Source organism: Oncorhynchus clarkii, chromosome 19, assembly GCF_045791955.1.
Source record: "Oncorhynchus clarkii lewisi isolate Uvic-CL-2024 chromosome 19, UVic_Ocla_1.0, whole genome shotgun sequence".
NCBI lineage: Eukaryota > Metazoa > Chordata > Actinopteri > Salmoniformes > Salmonidae > Oncorhynchus > Oncorhynchus clarkii.
The window spans coordinates 28,503,530-28,521,507 of NC_092165.1; the positions used below are offsets into that span (position 1 = coordinate 28,503,530).

The window sequence follows — 17,978 nt, forward strand, 5'->3', positions numbered from 1 at the left end:
AACTTCTTCCATTTTCTAATAATTGCACCAACAGTTGTTGCCTTCTCACCAAGCTGCATGCCTATTGTCCTGTAGCCCATCCCAACCTTGTGCAGGTCTACAATTTCATCCCTGATGTCCTTACACAGCTCTGTGGTATTGGCCATTGTGGAGAGGTTGGAGTCTGTTTGATTGAGTGTGTGGACAGGTGTCTTGTATACAGGTAACGAGTTCAAACAGGTGCAGTTAATACAGGTAATGAGTGGAGAACAGGAGGGCTTCTTAATTAAAGAAAAACTAACAGGTCTGTGAGAGACAGAATTCTTACTGGTTGGTAGGTGATCAAATACTTACTTAAAAATCATACAATGTAATTTTCTGGATTTTTGTTTTAGATTCCGTCTCTCAAGTGTACCTATGATACAAATTACAGACCTCTACATGCTTTTTAAGTAGTTAAAACCTGCAAAATCGGCAGTGTATCAAATACTTGTTCTCCCCACTGTAGGTATCAGTCTGTTGTTTTCTGTAATGACCTTAGTGATCACTGTTTTACAGCTAGTGTTCGTAATGGCTGCTCAGTGAAACAACCTGTCCTGATTTAATGAGCAAGCCTTCCTTCATGAACTGGCCTCTGTAAAATTGTATAGAATCAGCTTGGACCTTATATTTTTTTTATTTTCAGTAGTATTGTTAATAAACATGCCCCCATAAAGAAAATCAGAATTAAAAACAGGTTTATCCCCTGGTTCGACCGTGATCTTGCAGAGTTACTCCACCTCAAGAATTGAATTTGGCCGAAGGCACACGCATACTCAAGCTGACCGGCTATCGTTCAGGCAAATGAGAAATAAGTGCAGGCTATCCGGAAGGCCAAAGTTAGTTACATTAAGGAGCAGTTCTCTCTTTGTGGGTCTAACCCCAAGAAGTTCTGGAAAACGGTTAAAGACCTGGAGAATAAACCCTCCTCCTCACAGCTGCCCATGTCCCTTAAAGTTGATGATGTGGTTGTTACTGACAAGAAGCACATGACTTAGACATGCCTCCTTGCCCGTCCAACATTTCCTAATTTCCCACCCCTTCTAATGCGACTATCCCCGATGCTTCTCCATATTTATCCCCTGTCCCGCTACAACATTTCTCCCTGCAGGCAGTCACTGAGTATGATGTGCTAAAGGAGCTCCTTAAACTAGACCCCAATAAAACACCTGTGTCAGATGGTTTAGACCCTTTCTTCTTTAATGTTGCTGCCCCTATGATCTCCAAGCCTATCTCCAACCTTTTTAACCTGTCTTTCTTTTCTGGGGAGGTTCCAATTGCTTGGAAGGCAGCCACAGTTTGTCCTTTATTATTTAAAGGGGGAGATAAAGCTGATCCTAACTGTTATAGGCCTATTTCTATTTTGCCCTGTTTATCAAAGTGTTGGAAAAACTTGTCAATTGTCAACTGACTGGCTTTCTTGATGTCTAGTATTCTCTCGGGTATGCAATCTGGTTTCCGCTCAGGTTATGGATGTGTCACTGCAACCTTAAAGGTCCTCAATGACGTCACCATTGCCCTTGATTCTAAGCAATATTGTGCCGCTATTTTTATTGACTTGGCCAAAGCTTTTGATACGGTAGACCATTCCATTCTTGTGGGCTGGCTAAGGAGTATTGGTGTCTCTGAGGGGTCTTTGGCCTGGTTTGCTAACTACCCCTCTCAAAGAGTGCCATGTATAAAGTCCGAAAATCTGCTGTCTCAGCCACTGCCTGTCACCAAGGGAGTACCCCAAGGCTCGATCCTAGGCCCCATGCTCTTCTCAATTTACATCAACAACATAGCTCAGGCGGTAGGAAGCTCTCTCATCCATTTATATGCAGATGATACGTTCTTATACTCGGCTGGCCCCTCCCCGGATGTTGTGTTAAATGCTCTACAACAAATCTTTCTTAGTGTCCAACAAGCTTTCTCTACCCTTAACCAATGCATTAATCAAAATAAGGAAAATGAAAATGCGTCGATCATTATTTTAATATGTTGTCCTCGAAGCCAGTGCATGCTCTTTCTCATCTTACAGTTAAGTGATAATGCCAGAGAAGCCGGTGTTTGTTGGATACATTGACACGGGTGTTGGCAAACCATGCCAATATATACTCCAAACACCGGCTTCGAGGACAACATATTAAAATAATGATCGACGCATTTTCATTTTCCTTATTTTGATTAATGAATTCGTACTATTTCATCCTTCCACAAGATATAGTCCTGACGCAAATCTAGGGTTGCCAGAGACGCGACCCAGTTGTTCGTTCTTTTTGTTCTGTATCTATGGACGTGCCCCATTCAGTCATTCTAAATGTTCCATTGTCATACTGGCTGGCAACGTTCTTTTCCCTTCTTTGCTAGCTAGCCAACTACGGCTAACTTAGTCACGTCAAACAGTGCAGCCTGAATAACAGCAAAGTAGCTGAATTTGTTCAAGCTGTTTTCCAGTGACATTTATTTGGATACATCCATAACAACGAGCTAATGAGGAACGATTTCGCCTGGCATAGAAAATGTGTTCTCTCGTTGTTGTTCTCTCTGTTGTTCAGAGGAGCTAGCCAACTTCACAGCTAACACAATAACTTCAAGCTGCACTTGCTTTCGTTTGACCTTTTTTCAATTGACATTTCTTTGTATATATCCATGAAAATAATCTGTTGGGACCCTTCCGAACAAGTCAGTTAAAATTACACATATCCAAGACCCATGACAATCATATCAGATCCAACCCAGACCAGTGACATTCCGTGAAGACCTTCACACTGGAGTAAGCTCTGCAGGGTAGTAACTAGTTTGCACAGCCACAAAGTAATACAATCTTATTTTAAACCTAACCCTACCCTAACCTTACACTGCTAACCTTATGCTAACCGTAACCTTAAATTAAGACCAAAAAGCAAATTTTTGTTTACTTCACATTTGACAATATATAGCACGTTTTGACTTTGCCTCTGGCCCATCTAGTGGAAATGTCTCAGCTCTGCCTCCAGGACAAGATTCACCCCAATAAACGTCAACCTGCTCTGGCATCCAGGCTCCTGTTTCAGTGCTGCTTCAGTGGCTCCGCTGCCTATGATGTAACTAGAGCCTTACCTCCGTATCTTTCTTTCACCACTAGCACACTGGCCAACACTGGTCATGTGTCAGTCCATGGGCTTTTAACAGTAAGCAGACGTTACTTTTCTCTCTCAAGTGAAGCAGAACTAGCCAGCACTGGGGCTGGTATAGATACTATACATGTCTATACCAGCTCTATTCTATCGTTTCTGAGTGGGATGGTTAGAAGATGAAGCGAGGCTTAGACAGGCTGAGGTGAAAGCCTCTTGGATGGCCTGAGCTGGCCTCTAATGAACCTGGGCTGGTCCCTGACCTCTAACTTCCCCTCATGTGGAACTGAGCTGCTATAGGGCTACAGACATCCAGATCAGTCTTAGCCCTGGCCTCATCCCTTGCCTCAAACACGTGCACACACACGCAAACACAAACAGCACCAATCAGCATCCTAGCACCAAACAGCGTCCTAGTTTAGCAGGTTTAGAGTTAAGCCCTGGAGGCATAGCACTGCATTAGTTCCCTAAGAGAAGAGAATTGTGTGTGTGTGTGTGTGTGTGTGCGTGTCTGTGTGTCTGTGTGTGTGACTGCCTACAATAACAGCACAGCACTGTCATCCTCCATTATCATGACTAACACAACATCCATTTGGATTCTCAAATTTCACTTCACTGTGGGAAATTAAAGTGTTCAAACCAACCTTGAGATTCCCCCCAATGCAAATGTGTTTTCACCAGGAAAACAGACATTCATATCAGAGATTGGGAGAGTTGGGGTTGGGGTGGGGGTGGGGGTGTGGTATAGGTCTGGTATTTTACCTTTGGGTGTGTTACCTACCTTGAGAACAGAATAACAGCCTGTTGAACAGAACAGAGCTCATGGCGGGGCCCTGGGAGGGTGTGGACATTTGGGGGACTAGAGACCGACAGATGTTACACTTGGGCTCCCGAGTGGCGCAGCGGTCTATGGCAATGCATCTCAGTGCTTGAGGCGTCACTACAGACACCCTGGTTCGATTCCAGGCTGTGTCACAACCGGCCGTGATTGGGAGTCCCATAGGGCAGCGGAAGAAATTTCCCCAGCGTAGTCCAGGTTTGGCCGGTGTAGGCCGTCATTGTAAATAAGAATTTGTTCTTAACTGACTTGCCTAGTTAAATTAAGGTTACACACACACTACTGCTGTTATAGAATACCCCTGAGAGACAGGTACTTACTAGAATCATCTAAGGACAAGGTAGCCTAGTTTCTTACTATGCATAGGGTCGTTACCTACCCATACAGTATTTTTTTCAGCGAGAGAGAGAGATTAGGGTTTTTGCCTAACCCATATAGCATCCCTTCGCTCTGGAGAGGAGAAAGAGAGAAAGAATGAGAGTTAAGCTAACTTTGATTAGGGTGCCAAAATACGTCTCCTTATTTCTTGTTCTCCTGATGTTGAATATTAATAAAGGCTAATATTTATAAAATATGCAGTTCCTCATCACTTCTCTTCTTTTTGACTGACTGGCTAAACTCGGGCTCAGTGCTGTACTGGTATGGCACCGACTCAATTATTAATTGGCTGAGAGAGGCAGTACAAATGGATTTAGATGCCACCATTGGCTGAGAGATGCAGAGCAAACTGAATCCAACGCAACCATTGGCTGAGCGGAAGATAAAACGATTATCAGACTGAGGGAGAACAAACACATTTAAGTAATTTTGTAGACACTGTTATGCAGGGCAACTAGGGTTAAGTGCCTTGCTTTACAGCACATCGGCAGATTTTTCACCTTGTCAGCTCGGGAATCTCAAACCAGCAACCTTTCGCATTATCATCACATTATCGTTCAGGTGTAACGTTTCATTTTATTTACCACACATTCAACAACGGTCCAAAAAATGTTTTACGGGTATTTTTCCATATATAGACACATCCTATGTGTTTTAATCAAATCAACTATATGCACTGAGCTTGTCTGATGCTTTAAGCACACTGTTTGATGAAATAATGAAGGCAAATGGAGGGAGTCCAACCAGCAATTGATTTGATTGTGTCGCCTGACTCAGACTTCCTGCAATGTTTTTAAAAGAAGAAGAAAGAAAGACAGTGAGTGACTGTGTGAATAGCACTTTTCTCTCTCTCCTCCGTGCTGCAGTGACCACCACAGAACATCAGTGTGTATAGTGCTGTCCGTGTTGCTGAAGCTGCAACATAATTACAGCCATTTCTGACTGAAAAGTTATATTACCGAAATCCCTATTCCCTCTACCCTTGCTCTCTTTACGTGACGCATGCACGTGACCAATAGGGCCTGAACTATAGCATATCATAATCACATCAACAAATTGGTTATAACAAACTCTGAACACCATAACACGTGACAGCAATATTGATGCATAGGATGTGACAAAAAAAAAATGAAACGGAATGTTTACTGGTTGCTCAGGAGGTAAAGGGGAAGTCAGATGTGTGGAATAAATTTGACTAGTTGTAGAAAATGCTGGAGATCTAGAAAAAGAAGGTAAGGAGAAAGCACTGCGTGCATATTATGTGTCCCAAACTGGTGCTGTTAGATTACAATATAACTTTTCTGACCATTTGGAACTATGTAAACAACACTAAATAAATTATAAGCCTACCAGAGAGTCTGTTGCAACGTTTTTTTGTACAGCCTTTATTTCAGCAAAGACGAAAAACAGTCGCATTCATTCGTGAATGCAATTTCTGAAATGGAACGGTTTAGGCCTATTTATTGTTTACGCCAACTATAAACTCATTTTAAACTAAAATGCTTGATAGCCTAGTTCAGTACTAAAAGATAGGCCTAAGTAAGTTACCGTATTAAGACTAAACAGGAGGTGCTCTTAGGCCTACAGCTCAATGGTGGTAATACAAGGCTGCTATACTAAGCCTATTAATGATAATGAGAGTTAAGCTAACTTTTGATTAGGGTGCCAAAAGACGTCTCCTTCCTTCTCGTTCTGATGATCATAATAATATTAGTAATACTGGTAATACTAACAATACGAAGGAGATCAAGGAAAAGTGGTGGTTGTTATTATAAAGGTGCTCACAGAATCAGTAGGCAATCAACCAAACACTCAAAAAGACAACAGAAGCAGGATCTGTCTTATTTTTGTAGATATACTTGTACAGTAAATTCATGTTTTATAAAGCCAGGCACATTTAACAGTTAGACTATTGATGATAGACCTAATTCAATTTGGGTGTCCTCTCTACTCACTTTTCTTAGACAACTAAAGCGAGGGCTGTTTTCTCATCTCTTCATTCTGCTGCAGCCTCCGCCGCTTTGTTCTCAACACCAATATGCTGGTTAACTTTGCTGTTATGCACATAGCGATTTAGCGCCAATTTAAACAGCGTATTGTAGAGGCCGCACTGATGCGTTTCAGAATCGCAGACAGCGACCGCTATCCAACAGCCTCCACAATGGATTAGTCCACTCAGACAGACGCGAATCAGACCGGTGTCTTTGCTACTGCTCGACTAAAGAAGTCTCAGTCGGCCAACAGCCTATGGACCAAACAATCGACCAGTCGACTAAATACCCTGCAGATTGTAAATACCCTGCAGATTGTTCCAAGCTGTCACAGATACAGAACATTCTGTTATTTGTGCTGTACTGTACAGACTAGCGTCTTGTCCAAGGGGTGTACTTGTACATGTGCTTGTATGAATTGTTAGATAATACTGCACTGTTGGAGCTAGGAACACAAGCATTTCACTACACCCACAATAACATCTGCTAAATATGTATATATAAACATTTGATTTGATTTGACACCACGCCTCACGCTACAGGAACAGGAAATGGGCCGTTCTGAATGTCCGTGTAAAATGGCCACCAGTGAGCGAACAGTCAGTGTTCTTTCCCCAGGCAGTTGACTTTCATTCGGTCTACCATCATGGCCCATATAACAGCATATCATCTGTTGCTACTGGCCTGATATGGTTTATTACTGCCCTGTGGGTGTGTGTGTGCGTGCGTGCCGGCAATTGCCCGCCTTTGGCCATGGCTGTAAAAAATGAAAAGCTGATAAATAAACGTGGACAGATTGACCGGGAGAGAAAAAACAATGGTAGGCAGGCGATCAGCGCATCACCGACCACTTTACAATGTGAGCTGGAGGCAGTATGCATTTTGAAAACATACTTAATTGTTTGAAACCTGAGTATTTCACTTCCTAATATGAGGCATATCTTACCTTGCTTGATGGACATATTGATACACCCGGGATCATTGGCGGCTAAATCATACATAGATGGCCGCTGTAGCCGTTGGCCTACAACTTCCATTGTCAACTTATTCAAATACATAAAGCCCAAAAAATGTATCTTTAGAAAATATACTGATGAGAATTCGGGTTCTTTCAATCGCAATCTCTCTACTCAGCGCATATGCCTCCCTTTCTATCTGTTTTGACTTGAGCTATTGCTAGTGAAGTGCAACATTGTATCAAATCAACTGGCTCAGGCAAGAAGCTGTCTATAGGGAACTTGCAACATTGTATCAACTAGCCTATTCTGGGCCCTCAGAGTTTCCCAAACCGGGACAGACAACTGTTTTTGCTCAAGGGAAAGTTATTTTAAGACGTTTCCACTGGATATATGGGATCATCAGATGATCATATTTTGCTCTTTCACACCGAGGCTTGGTGATTATCAACGGGAGGGGGGGGGGGGGGGGGGGGGTTGTTGTAAAGATTTTTCAAATAGGCCTCTACTGTGAGGAACTATTAGTCTATCATCCGCAATGGATGTTTCACACCTGTGTCTGGTGAATAAAGAATGACTTGAGAAGCTCAGCTTATTAGTGGTGGACATGGTGACTAAGACAACCAGAAATCAAGTGGGCATTTTCCTACATTTCCACGCAGCAGGCCAGGTACTTCTATGCTTGCCCAGGCGCGCACTCCCTCAACATTATCAGGACAGAGAAACCAGACCAACGCTCACTGTTCACATGGAGCACTCCAAATAAAAGGCAATGAACGGGGAAAAAAATGGACAACTTGCTTCTCACAAGTGTCCCGGGAACTCTGCAAACAACGTTTCCACTCTGAGAATGAGAATGGTAAATGACTCTAGATCTAATTAGGCATACAGCGCATTAACAGAAATTAATGTAACCGAATGGTACGTTTGCTACTGGTGACATATATGTGATGGGTAATTCATAAAACAGAAACAATCAAGCGGCAAACGAATTCACATGAAACACTGAATGTGGAAGAATTGGTGGGAGACAGCTGAGTGCATTCTGGGGAGAGAAGTACCTGTTCTCTCTTCGTCACCCCCCCTTCTTTTTTTTGTCTTGACATCTTTTATTACACAGAAGACACATTATCTTCACACGTGTTTCCGATGCTTTTCACTGACAGCCGCAAGACAACAATCAGCTGGGCCTTTTTCCACGCACGGTGCTTATGAAAGACGACCTCATTATGCCATTTTTCTCCTGTCCTCTTGTTTTTCATCAACGTTCTTTCAATATCCAGAACCCAAATCACAGTCATAGGAGCAACCCATCCTCGTTGTTGCCTCTTTAGATTCACTCTCTTTCTGACAGGGATGTTCATATCTGTCATATATTTGCTGCTCGCTTCAGGTGCTCTGTTTTAGAATGGCCTTTAGAATGGCCTTTTTCCCGTGAATTGCATTTCGTTTTGTTGGATGCTTCATTACAGGAGTGGTATATTCTGTTCAGATTAACTCCCATCATCTAAATGGGATGTGTGTCATTCTGGGAGCCGTGGGTGGTTGGCCTAATGGGTTACACACCCAATGCATATGGGTACGATAGATTTCTTAAAATCTCCCTGGTCACATTGTCCAGCACCAACATGTTGTTGGTGGACGCCTTAAGCCTTAAGTAGCTTAAAGCAGTTATTTCACAGCAAAACAACAGCTGGAATGGTATATAGGCACTAGGCGGGTGGTTGAGCGTTGATCATACAGGCCTAGCAGTATTGGTGAGAGAGAGAGAGAGAGAGAGAGAGACTGGAGAGAGACTAGAGAGAGGAGAGAGACTAGAGAGAGGAGAGAGACTAGAGAGAGGAGAGAGACTAGAGAGAGGAGAGAGATGAGAGAGACGAGAGAGACGAGAGAGAGACTAGCGAGAGGAGAGAGACTAGAGAGAGACTAGAGAGAGACTAGAGAGAGACTAGAGAGAGGAGAGAGACTAGAGAGAGGAGAGAGACTAGAGAGAGGAGAGAGACTAGAGAGAGGAGAGAGACTAGAGAGAGAGAGAGACTAGAGAGAGAGACTAGAGAGAGACTAGAGAGAGAGAGACTAGAGAGAGAGAGACTAGAGAGAGAGAGACGAGAGAGAGAGAGACGAGAGAGAGAGAGACGAGAGAGAGAGACGAGAGAGAGAGACGAGAGAGAGAGACTAGAGAGAGAGACTAGAGAGAGAGAGACTAGAGAGAGAGAGACTAGAGAGAGAGACTAGAGAGAGAGACTAGAGAGAGAGACGAGAGCGAGAGAGGAGAGAGACTAGAGAGACTAGAGAGAGAGGAGAGAGAGAGAGAGAGAGACTAGAGAGACTAGAGAGAGGAGAGAGACGAGAGAGAGACGAGAGACTAGAGAGAGAGACTAGAGAGGAGAGAGACTAGAGAGAGAGAGACGAGAGAGAGAGAGACGAGAGAGAGAGAGACGAGAGAGAGAGAGAGACGAGAGAGAGAGAGACGAGAGAGAGAGACTAGAGAGAGTAGAGAGACTAGAGAGAGACTAGAGAGAGGAGAGAGACTAGAGAGAGGAGAGAGAGAGAGAGACGAGAGAGAGAGACGAGAGAGAGAGAGACTAGAGAGAGAGACTAGAGAGAGGAGAGAGACTAGAGAGAGGAGAGAGACTAGAGAGAGGAGAGAGACTAGAGAGAGAAAAGAGAGAGAGGGACTAGAGAGAGGCTAGATAGATAGAGAGAGAGAGGGACTAGAGAGAGACTAGATAGATAGAGAGAGACGGGAGACGAGAGAGAGACTAGAGAGAGAGACTAGAGAGAGAGACTAGAGAGAGAGACTAGAGAGAGAGACTAGAGAGACTAGAGAGAGACGAGAGCGAGAGAGGAGAGAGACTAGAGAGGAGAGATGAGAGAGAGAGAGAGAGAGAGACTAGAGAGAGAGAGAGAGAGACTAGAGAGAGGAGAGAGACGAGAGAGAGACGAGAGAGAGAGAGAGAGGGAGAGACTAGAGAGGAGAGAGACTAGAGAGAGGAGAGAGAGAGACTAGAGAGACTAGAGAGAGGAGAGAGACTAGAGAGACTAGAGAGAGGAGAGAGACTAGAGAGAGGAGAGAGACTAGAGAGAGGAGAGAGACGAGAGAGAGAGAGACGAGAGAGACGAGAGAGAGAGAGATGAGAGAGAGACTAGAGAGAGACTAGAGAGAGACTAGAGAGAGAGACTAGAGAGAGAGACGAGAGAGAGAGACTAAAGAGAGGAGAGAGACTAGAGAGAGGAGATAGACTAGAGAGAGAAAAGAGAGAGAGGGACTAGAGAGAGACTAGATAGATAGAGAGAGAGGGACTATAGAGAGACTAGATAGATAGAGAGAGACGGGAGACTAGAGAGAGACGGGAGACTAGAGAGAGACTAGAGAAAGACTAGAGAGAGAGAAAGACTAGAGAGAGAGAGAGACTAGAGAGAGAGAGACTAGAGAGAGAGAGACTAGAGAGAGAGAGAGAGACTAGAGAGACTAGAGAGAGAGACTAGAGAGAGAGACTAGAGAGACTAGAGAGAGAGACTAGAGAGACTAGAGAGAGAGACTAGAGAGACTAGAGAGAGAGACTAGAGAGACTAGAGAGAGAGACTAGAGAGACTAGAGAGAGAGACTAGAGAGACTAGAGAGAGAGACTAGAGACTAGAGAGAGAGACGAGAGAGACTAGAGAGAGAGACTAGAGACTAGAGAGAGAGACGAGAGACTAGAGACTACAGAGAGAGACTAGAGACTACAGAGAGAGAGAGAGAGAGAGAGAGAGAGAGAGAGAGAGAGAGAGAGAGAGAGAGAGAGAGAGAGAGAGAGAGAGAGAGAGAGAGAGAGATCTTTGTTGAGTCAACGTAGGTACATAAGTATTGACAATTAGAAAAGTTGAAGTCATCGTAACCCTTTACACTTGTGGGAATTGGCCTATATGGGTAGGGCTAAATTGAAATGTTTCTTACAGAATAAATATTAAATGCATATGCATAAGCATGGTACACTCTTACAAAAAAGGGTTCCAAAAGGGTTATTTGGCTGTTCCCAAAGGAGAACCCTTTTTGGTTCCAGGTAGAAACCTTTCTGGTCCAGGTAGAACCCTTTTGGTTCCAAAAGGGTTTTTACCTGTAACCAAAAAGGGTTCTTTAAAGTAGAGGTCGACCGATTATGATTATGATCGCCGATACCGATTATTGGACGACCAAAAAAGCCGATACCGATTAATCGGACGATTTATTAACCTACCGTTCCTAGGCCGTCATTGAAAATACGAATGTGTTCTTCACTGACTTGCCTAGTTAAATAAAGATATACAACAACAACAAAAATACCGGCGCCCAAAAATACCGATTTCCGATTGTTATGAAAACTTGAAATCGGTCCTAATTAAATCGGCCATTCCGATTAATCGGTCGACCTCTACTTTAAAGGGTTCTCCTATGGGGAGAGCCGAATAACCCTTTAAGGTTCTAGATAGCACCTTTTTTTATAAGAGTGAAGCAATTGAAAGTGAACAGCTTGACGATTTCAGTTCACCTGACACAATACTTTGTCCAAACGTTACATTTTGTGTGCCTTTTTACATTAAATCACTGTACAGTACACTGTACTATTCACCACATTTGTTGATAACTGAATCTTAAAACACTCTGGGTACATTCAGTAACATGATAAAGTATCCCTGGAAAATGTGGGGTAGGAGCAACAAACATTTTTTGATTACCAAGGTTTGTGTGAGAGGACGAACTGGTGTCTCCAAAGTGGTCACACAACTCTCCAAAGTGTTCACAGTTCCTAAGTCATTTCAATGCACTTTTCTGAACCAAATAAGAGTCTTCAACCACTGCAGTATCCCTCCTATCCCTGCACATTGCACATACAGTATGGTATTGGCACTGACCCTGGAACTGACCCTGTATATAGTTTACTGTGCTTGCTTTCTCGTGGTATTTCTCGTGTGTTTTTGTTCTACTTGACTTAAAACAAAAATATATATATATATATAATGTATAGTACTACCGATGTTGATTACTGTATTGTCGGGAAAGAGCACGAAAGCCATTTCACTGTACTTGAAACTTGACAGACAAGCAGGCAGCACTACGCAGCTGAAGGTCAGTCTGCTGATTAATTAATTGAGTCCGCCCTTTGTTCGCGCTCGCCCCAAACCACTGCTACAATCTGTAATACATTGTATATTCTCCACACAGAAATCCATAACTAACTAGTCTCTTATGTATTCAGCCAGCCTGCCAGTCATTTGTAATGAAGGGATAAGTATTCTATATCCCCTGTAATGAACATAGAATATTCAGCCATATCCATTATCGTTGCTGAACCGTTCAACTCGCGTTGCTGGCCTGTGATGTCAAAAATGTGTGTGTCTGTGTGTGATCTCCCTGCCTGCTCTGAGACTGTGTGTGTGGCCAGGGTCCTGGGGGAGGAGTGTATGTATGTGAACAGAGCTGTGTCGGGGGGGGGATCTCTCCTCAAATAGAGGGGAGGAGACCTCTATGCTGACATCCACACGCTCCTCCACATAACAATGGTTTAACCCAGTTTTATTATTAGACAAGGGAAGTACCGGTAGCCGCGTTTCTATTTTCAGTGTTCTCTCTCACAGGCATTTAGCCGTTGGTTGTGCTCTGATCAGCGGTGGATTTTTTGTTGTTGCGTTCAGTGGGTTTGTGTTAAGTTGACTGGTGCGTTTGTGGTGTGTAGAAGTGGGTTTGTGGTGTTTTCAGCCAGTTTGTTGATGTAATGCTGAGTGGCATGTGGCGTTTGTTTACTGCTGTGTGGTGAATTCATATAGCGAGGGGCACCTGACTCTGGTTTATCACAGATAAAGAGAGGACGGGTGGAGGAAGAAGATTAAGGGCTGCAGTTTCTCTCAGATTTTGTCAGTGACCAACCCTACTTTGTTTGCTCTTTGAACAGAGGGAAGTATTCTACAAGGCCACTTCATAGAGACCCAGAGAGACAGCTGTCAATCAGTCAGTCAGGACTACAGAGACACAGAGGGTGACAGACCAGACTACCAGACCCAGGATCAGCACACGTCCAGTCCAGCCTAGACCAGAGAGGACTCGGACATCCTAACTCCCTGGAGGAACCATAGCCATGCATTAACTAACCCCACCAACCCTACTTGAACTACCTCTCACCATCTCCGTCCTCCCCCCTCCCCCCCTACGCCCTCCGGCATTCTCACCATGCCTCAAGGCCTATTGTGACGGGAGTGCTGTTCACCCCCCCCCCTCCCCCCCCCATCCCTCACCCCTCCACCCCAGCCCCAGAGGGGTGAAAGATGCGCCCATGGGCAGGTTCGTGGCGCTGGATCATGCTCGTGCTCCTGGCGTGGGGCACACTGCTGTTCTACATCGGAGGTCACCTTGTGAAGGACAGCGAGCACCCGGAGAGATCCAGCAGAGAGCTGTCCAAAATCCTGGCCAAGCTGGAGAGACTGAAACAGCAGAACGAGGACCTGAGACGCATGGCTGAGACACTCAGGTGAGACGCGTGGCCGGGACTAACTGACACACTGACTGGAGTTTGGCTCTCGCTCCATTTCTGCCTCTTCCCCCTTGTCTTTGTCTCTACTCGTAGCTTTCTCTTTCTCTGTCTCTTTCACGTTCTGTCTCTCACTCTCTCGCCTCTCCTTCTGTTTCTACTGTGAGATGTTAAGCACCATTACTTCACTGCATATTATCTCACCCAACAATCCCAGGCAGCGTTGGTAATCTGTATATCTGTATTACTGGATTTAGATGAAGTAGTCTTCAAGGTGTCAAGAGAATTTCCTCTGCTTCCTTACTTCACTGACCCTTTAATCCAAGTGTTGACCATCTGTGATCTTTACATTACCCTTCTTGGTTAGATTCTGTACTCTAAGATTACATGTTTGTATGTTTCTGTAATTGAAATGTATGCGTCTTTGTCAACAACAACAAAATAACATATTTTATGGTTTGTCTGTAAGTTGTTACAGTCGGTCTGATATTTGCTGCTCTCTCGGTTTTGGTCCCTGTCTCTCTTGAAATAATAGATTTTATCTCAATGAGGCTAACCTGGGTAAATAAAATGTAAAAAACACTTTACATTACTGAAGTTCACTTCCAGGTTAGATGTGGACTTACATCAGAGTACTGCAGTATGTTTCCTCTCTCTTCAGCATCCTCTCTCACAAACTGTTGGTGGTGGTCTGATCAGGGGTGGATTTTTGTTGTGTTCTGATGAGACGCGGGTTAAAGTAGTCTAACGTCAAGAGTATTTCCTTTCCTTGCTGCCGTTTACAAACCGGAACTAAATCCTTGTAATGTCGTTGCCTGTCATGGTAGCTATGGTGTAGTGTAAGATGGCGTGTTGTGATACGTGATGGACAGGGTGCCAACCTGGGCTGATGGGCTGTGTCTAAAGGCCCTGAGAAAAGCTGTTCTGTTATTGCGCTTGTCACATGCCGTATTCCGGCCCTCAAAACACTGGCGTGCCGATTTTGATTCAAGCCTGAAGCAACAGTCAAGAGTTGTGAAGTGATAGGGTCTGTCCTAATTTAACGTTTCTAAAGGTTGTTCAGAGTAAAGGAAAGATGTGCAGAAGTTGTTCTTACAGCGGGCTGATTTGAGACATATTCACACATGTACGCTCAAACTCATACACTGGCACGCTCACACACACACACAGTCTCCCTCTCTTTTTCTCTCTCACACTCCGTTGTACTTAGCCTGCTCTATTGAAGGAGAGCGAGAGCGTATCTAAGCTAACTGATCTAAGGTCAGTTTTGTGTGTGTGTCACCTTTGGTAAAGGTTAGAATTTGGGTATGTAAACTGATCCTAGACCTGAGGAGCAGCTCCTACCCAGAGCCAGTAGTAGTAGTGGAGCTTCAGAGTCAGACATTACTGACCCCTGCTGTATGTAGTGGTCAGCACTGGCCAATGGCCATGAGTAGGCCTCAGCTCACATTGTTAGCATTACTGCAGTGTTAATGCGGCGTTACTGCGGCGTTACTGCGGCGTTACTGCGGTGTTACTGCGGCGTTACTACGGTGTTACTGCGGCGTTACTACGGTGTTACTACAGCGTTACTACAGCGTTACTACGGTGTTACTACGGTGTTACTACGGCGTTACCGTGGCGTTACTGCGGCGTTACTGCAGCGTTACTACGCCGTTACTGCGGCGTTACTACGGCGTTACTGCGGCGTTACTACGGTGTTACTGCGGCGTTACTATAGTGTTACTGCAGTGTTACTACAGTGTTATTGCGGTGTTACTACAGTGTTACTACAGTGTTACTGCGGTGTTACTACAGTGTTACGGTCCTTTCTCAAGTCCAACGGGTTTGAATATTATTTGCAGTGGCAATGGGGTGGTGTGCAGGGTTGTGTCCACAGTCTTAATGGGGTGGTGTACATGGTTGTGTCAACAGTGTTAATGGGGTGGTGTACAGGGTTGTGTCTACGGTGTTAATGGGGTGGTGTACATGGTTGTGTCTACAGTGTTAATGGGGTGGTGTACAGGGTTGTGTCTACGGTGTTAATGGGGTGGTGTACAGGGTCCAGGCCCTGTGGTAATAGGGTGGTGTACAGGGTTGTGTCTACAGTGTTAATGGGGTGGTGGACAGGGTTGTGTCTACAGTGTTAATGGGGTGGTGTACAGGGTTGTGTCTACAGTGTTAATGGGGTGGTGTACAGGGTTGTGTCTACAGTGTTAATGGGGTGGTGTACAGGGTTGTGTCTACAGTGTTAATGGGGTGGTGTACAGTGTTAATGGGGTGGTGTGCAGGGTTGTCTACAGTGTTAATGGGGTGGTGTACAGGGTTGTGTCTACAGTGTTAATGGGGTGGTGTACAGGGTTGTGTCTACAGTGTTAATGGGGTGGTGTACAGTGTTAATGGGGTGGTGTGCAGGGTTGTGTCTACAGTGTTAATGGGGTGGTGTACAGGGTTGTGTCTACAGTGTTAATGGGGTGGTGTACAGGGTTGTGTCTACAGTGTTAATGGGGTGGTGTACAGGGTCCAGGCCCTGTGGTAATGGGGTGGTGGTGTGCAGGGTTGTGTCTACAGTGTTAATGGGGTGGTGTACAGGGTTGTGTCTACAGTGTTAATGGGGTGGTGTACAGGGTTGTGTCTACAGTGTTAATGGGGTGGTGTACAGGGTCCAGGTCTTGTGGTAATGGGGTGGTGTACAGGGTTGTGTCTACAGTGTTAATGGGGTGGTGTACAGGGTTGTGTCTACAGTGTTAATGGGGTGGTGTACAGGGTCCAGGCCCTGTGGTATTGGGGTGGTGTACAGGGTTGTGTCTACATTGTTAATGGGGTGGTGTACAGGGTCCAGGCCCTGTGGTAATGGCTGCTCTGCTATGTGTGGAGGCCAGGCAGCATAATGAGAAGCAGCCAGTGAGACTTAAATCTGCGTCCCATTTGGCACCTTATTCCCTTCATAGTGCAATAGTTTTGACCAGGGCCCTATAAGGCTCTGGTCAAAAGTAGTGCACTATAAAGGGAATAGGGTGCCATTTGGGGTATAGACTGAGACTGCAGCAGTGTGCTGAGTCTCTCTGAGGAACTGCAGTAATGAGACTTCTGGCTGCACTGCTAACAGAGCTGTCTGAGTAGGACAGAGCGTCTGTGTGCATGTGTGTCTGTGTGTGTGTGCGTGCATGCGTGCGTGGTTTCACTATCCTTGCCAGTCCCCACAAGGAAAAGTGCCATTTTAGGTATAGGGGTTAGGTTTAGGGTTATAATTAGAGTTATGGTGAGAATTAAGGTTAGGGTTAGGAGTTAGGGTTAGGTTAAAGGTTACGGTTAGGGTTAGGATTAGGGTTAGGAGTTAGGGTTAGGAGTTAGGGTTAGGGTTAGGAGTTAGGTTAGGAGTTAGGTTTAGGGTTAGAGTTAGGTTTAGGGTTAGGAGTTAGGGTTAGGAGTTAGGGTTAGGAGTTAGGGTTAGGGTTTAGGTTTAGGGTTATGGTCAGGAGTTAGGGTTACTGTTAGGAGTTAGGTTTAGGGTTAGGAGTTAGGGTTACTGTTAGGAGTTAGGTTTAGGGTTAGGAGTTAGGGTTACTGTTAGGAGTTAGGTTTAGGGTTAGGAGTTGTTACTTCCGGCGCCGACAGAGATGGCCGGCCTCGCTTCGCGTTCCTAGGAAACTATGCAGTTTTTTGTTTTTTTACGTGTTATTTCTTACATTAGTACCCCAGGTCATCTTAGGTTTCATTACATACAGTCGAGAAGAACTACTGAATATACGATCAGCGTCAACTCACCATCAGTACAACCAAGAATATGTTTTTCGCGACGCGGATCCTGTACAAACAGGACAACGGAGTGGGTCCCATGCAGCGACCCAAAAAAACAACTCAGAAAAAGAGGGAAACGAGGCGGTCTTCTGGTCAGACTCCGGAGACGGGCACACCGTGCACCACTCCCTAGCATTCTTCTTGCCAATGTCCAGTCTCTTGACAACAAGGTTGATGAAATCCGAGCAAGGGTAGCATTCCAGAGGGACATCAGAGACTGCAACGTTCTTTGCTTCACAGAAACATGGCTCACTGGAGAGACGCTATCCGAGGCGGTGCAGCCAACGGGTTTCTCCACGCATCGCGCAGACAGAAACAAACATCTTTCTGGTAAGAAGAGGGGCGGGGGCGTATGCCTTATGACTAACGTGACATGGTGTGATGAAAGAAACATACAGGAACTCAAATCCTTCTGTTCACCTGATTTAGAATTCCTC

At 44.8% G+C, this 17,978-nt stretch overlaps 1 protein-coding gene across 2 annotated transcripts in view; it reads left to right on the forward strand.

Annotated features, from left to right (window-relative positions):
* Nucleotides 1–17,978, forward strand: part of LOC139375009 (alpha-(1,6)-fucosyltransferase-like) — a 114,283-nt gene that overhangs the window by 61,234 nt on the left and 35,071 nt on the right. For both annotated transcript variants that reach the window (XM_071116352.1, XM_071116351.1), the window contains exon 3: nt 13,189–13,761. In XM_071116352.1, coding sequence (XP_070972453.1) covers nt 13,559–13,761 — 203 coding nt within the window. In that variant the 5' untranslated portion in view covers nt 13,189–13,558. The remainder of the gene's footprint in view (nt 1–13,188; nt 13,762–17,978) is intronic.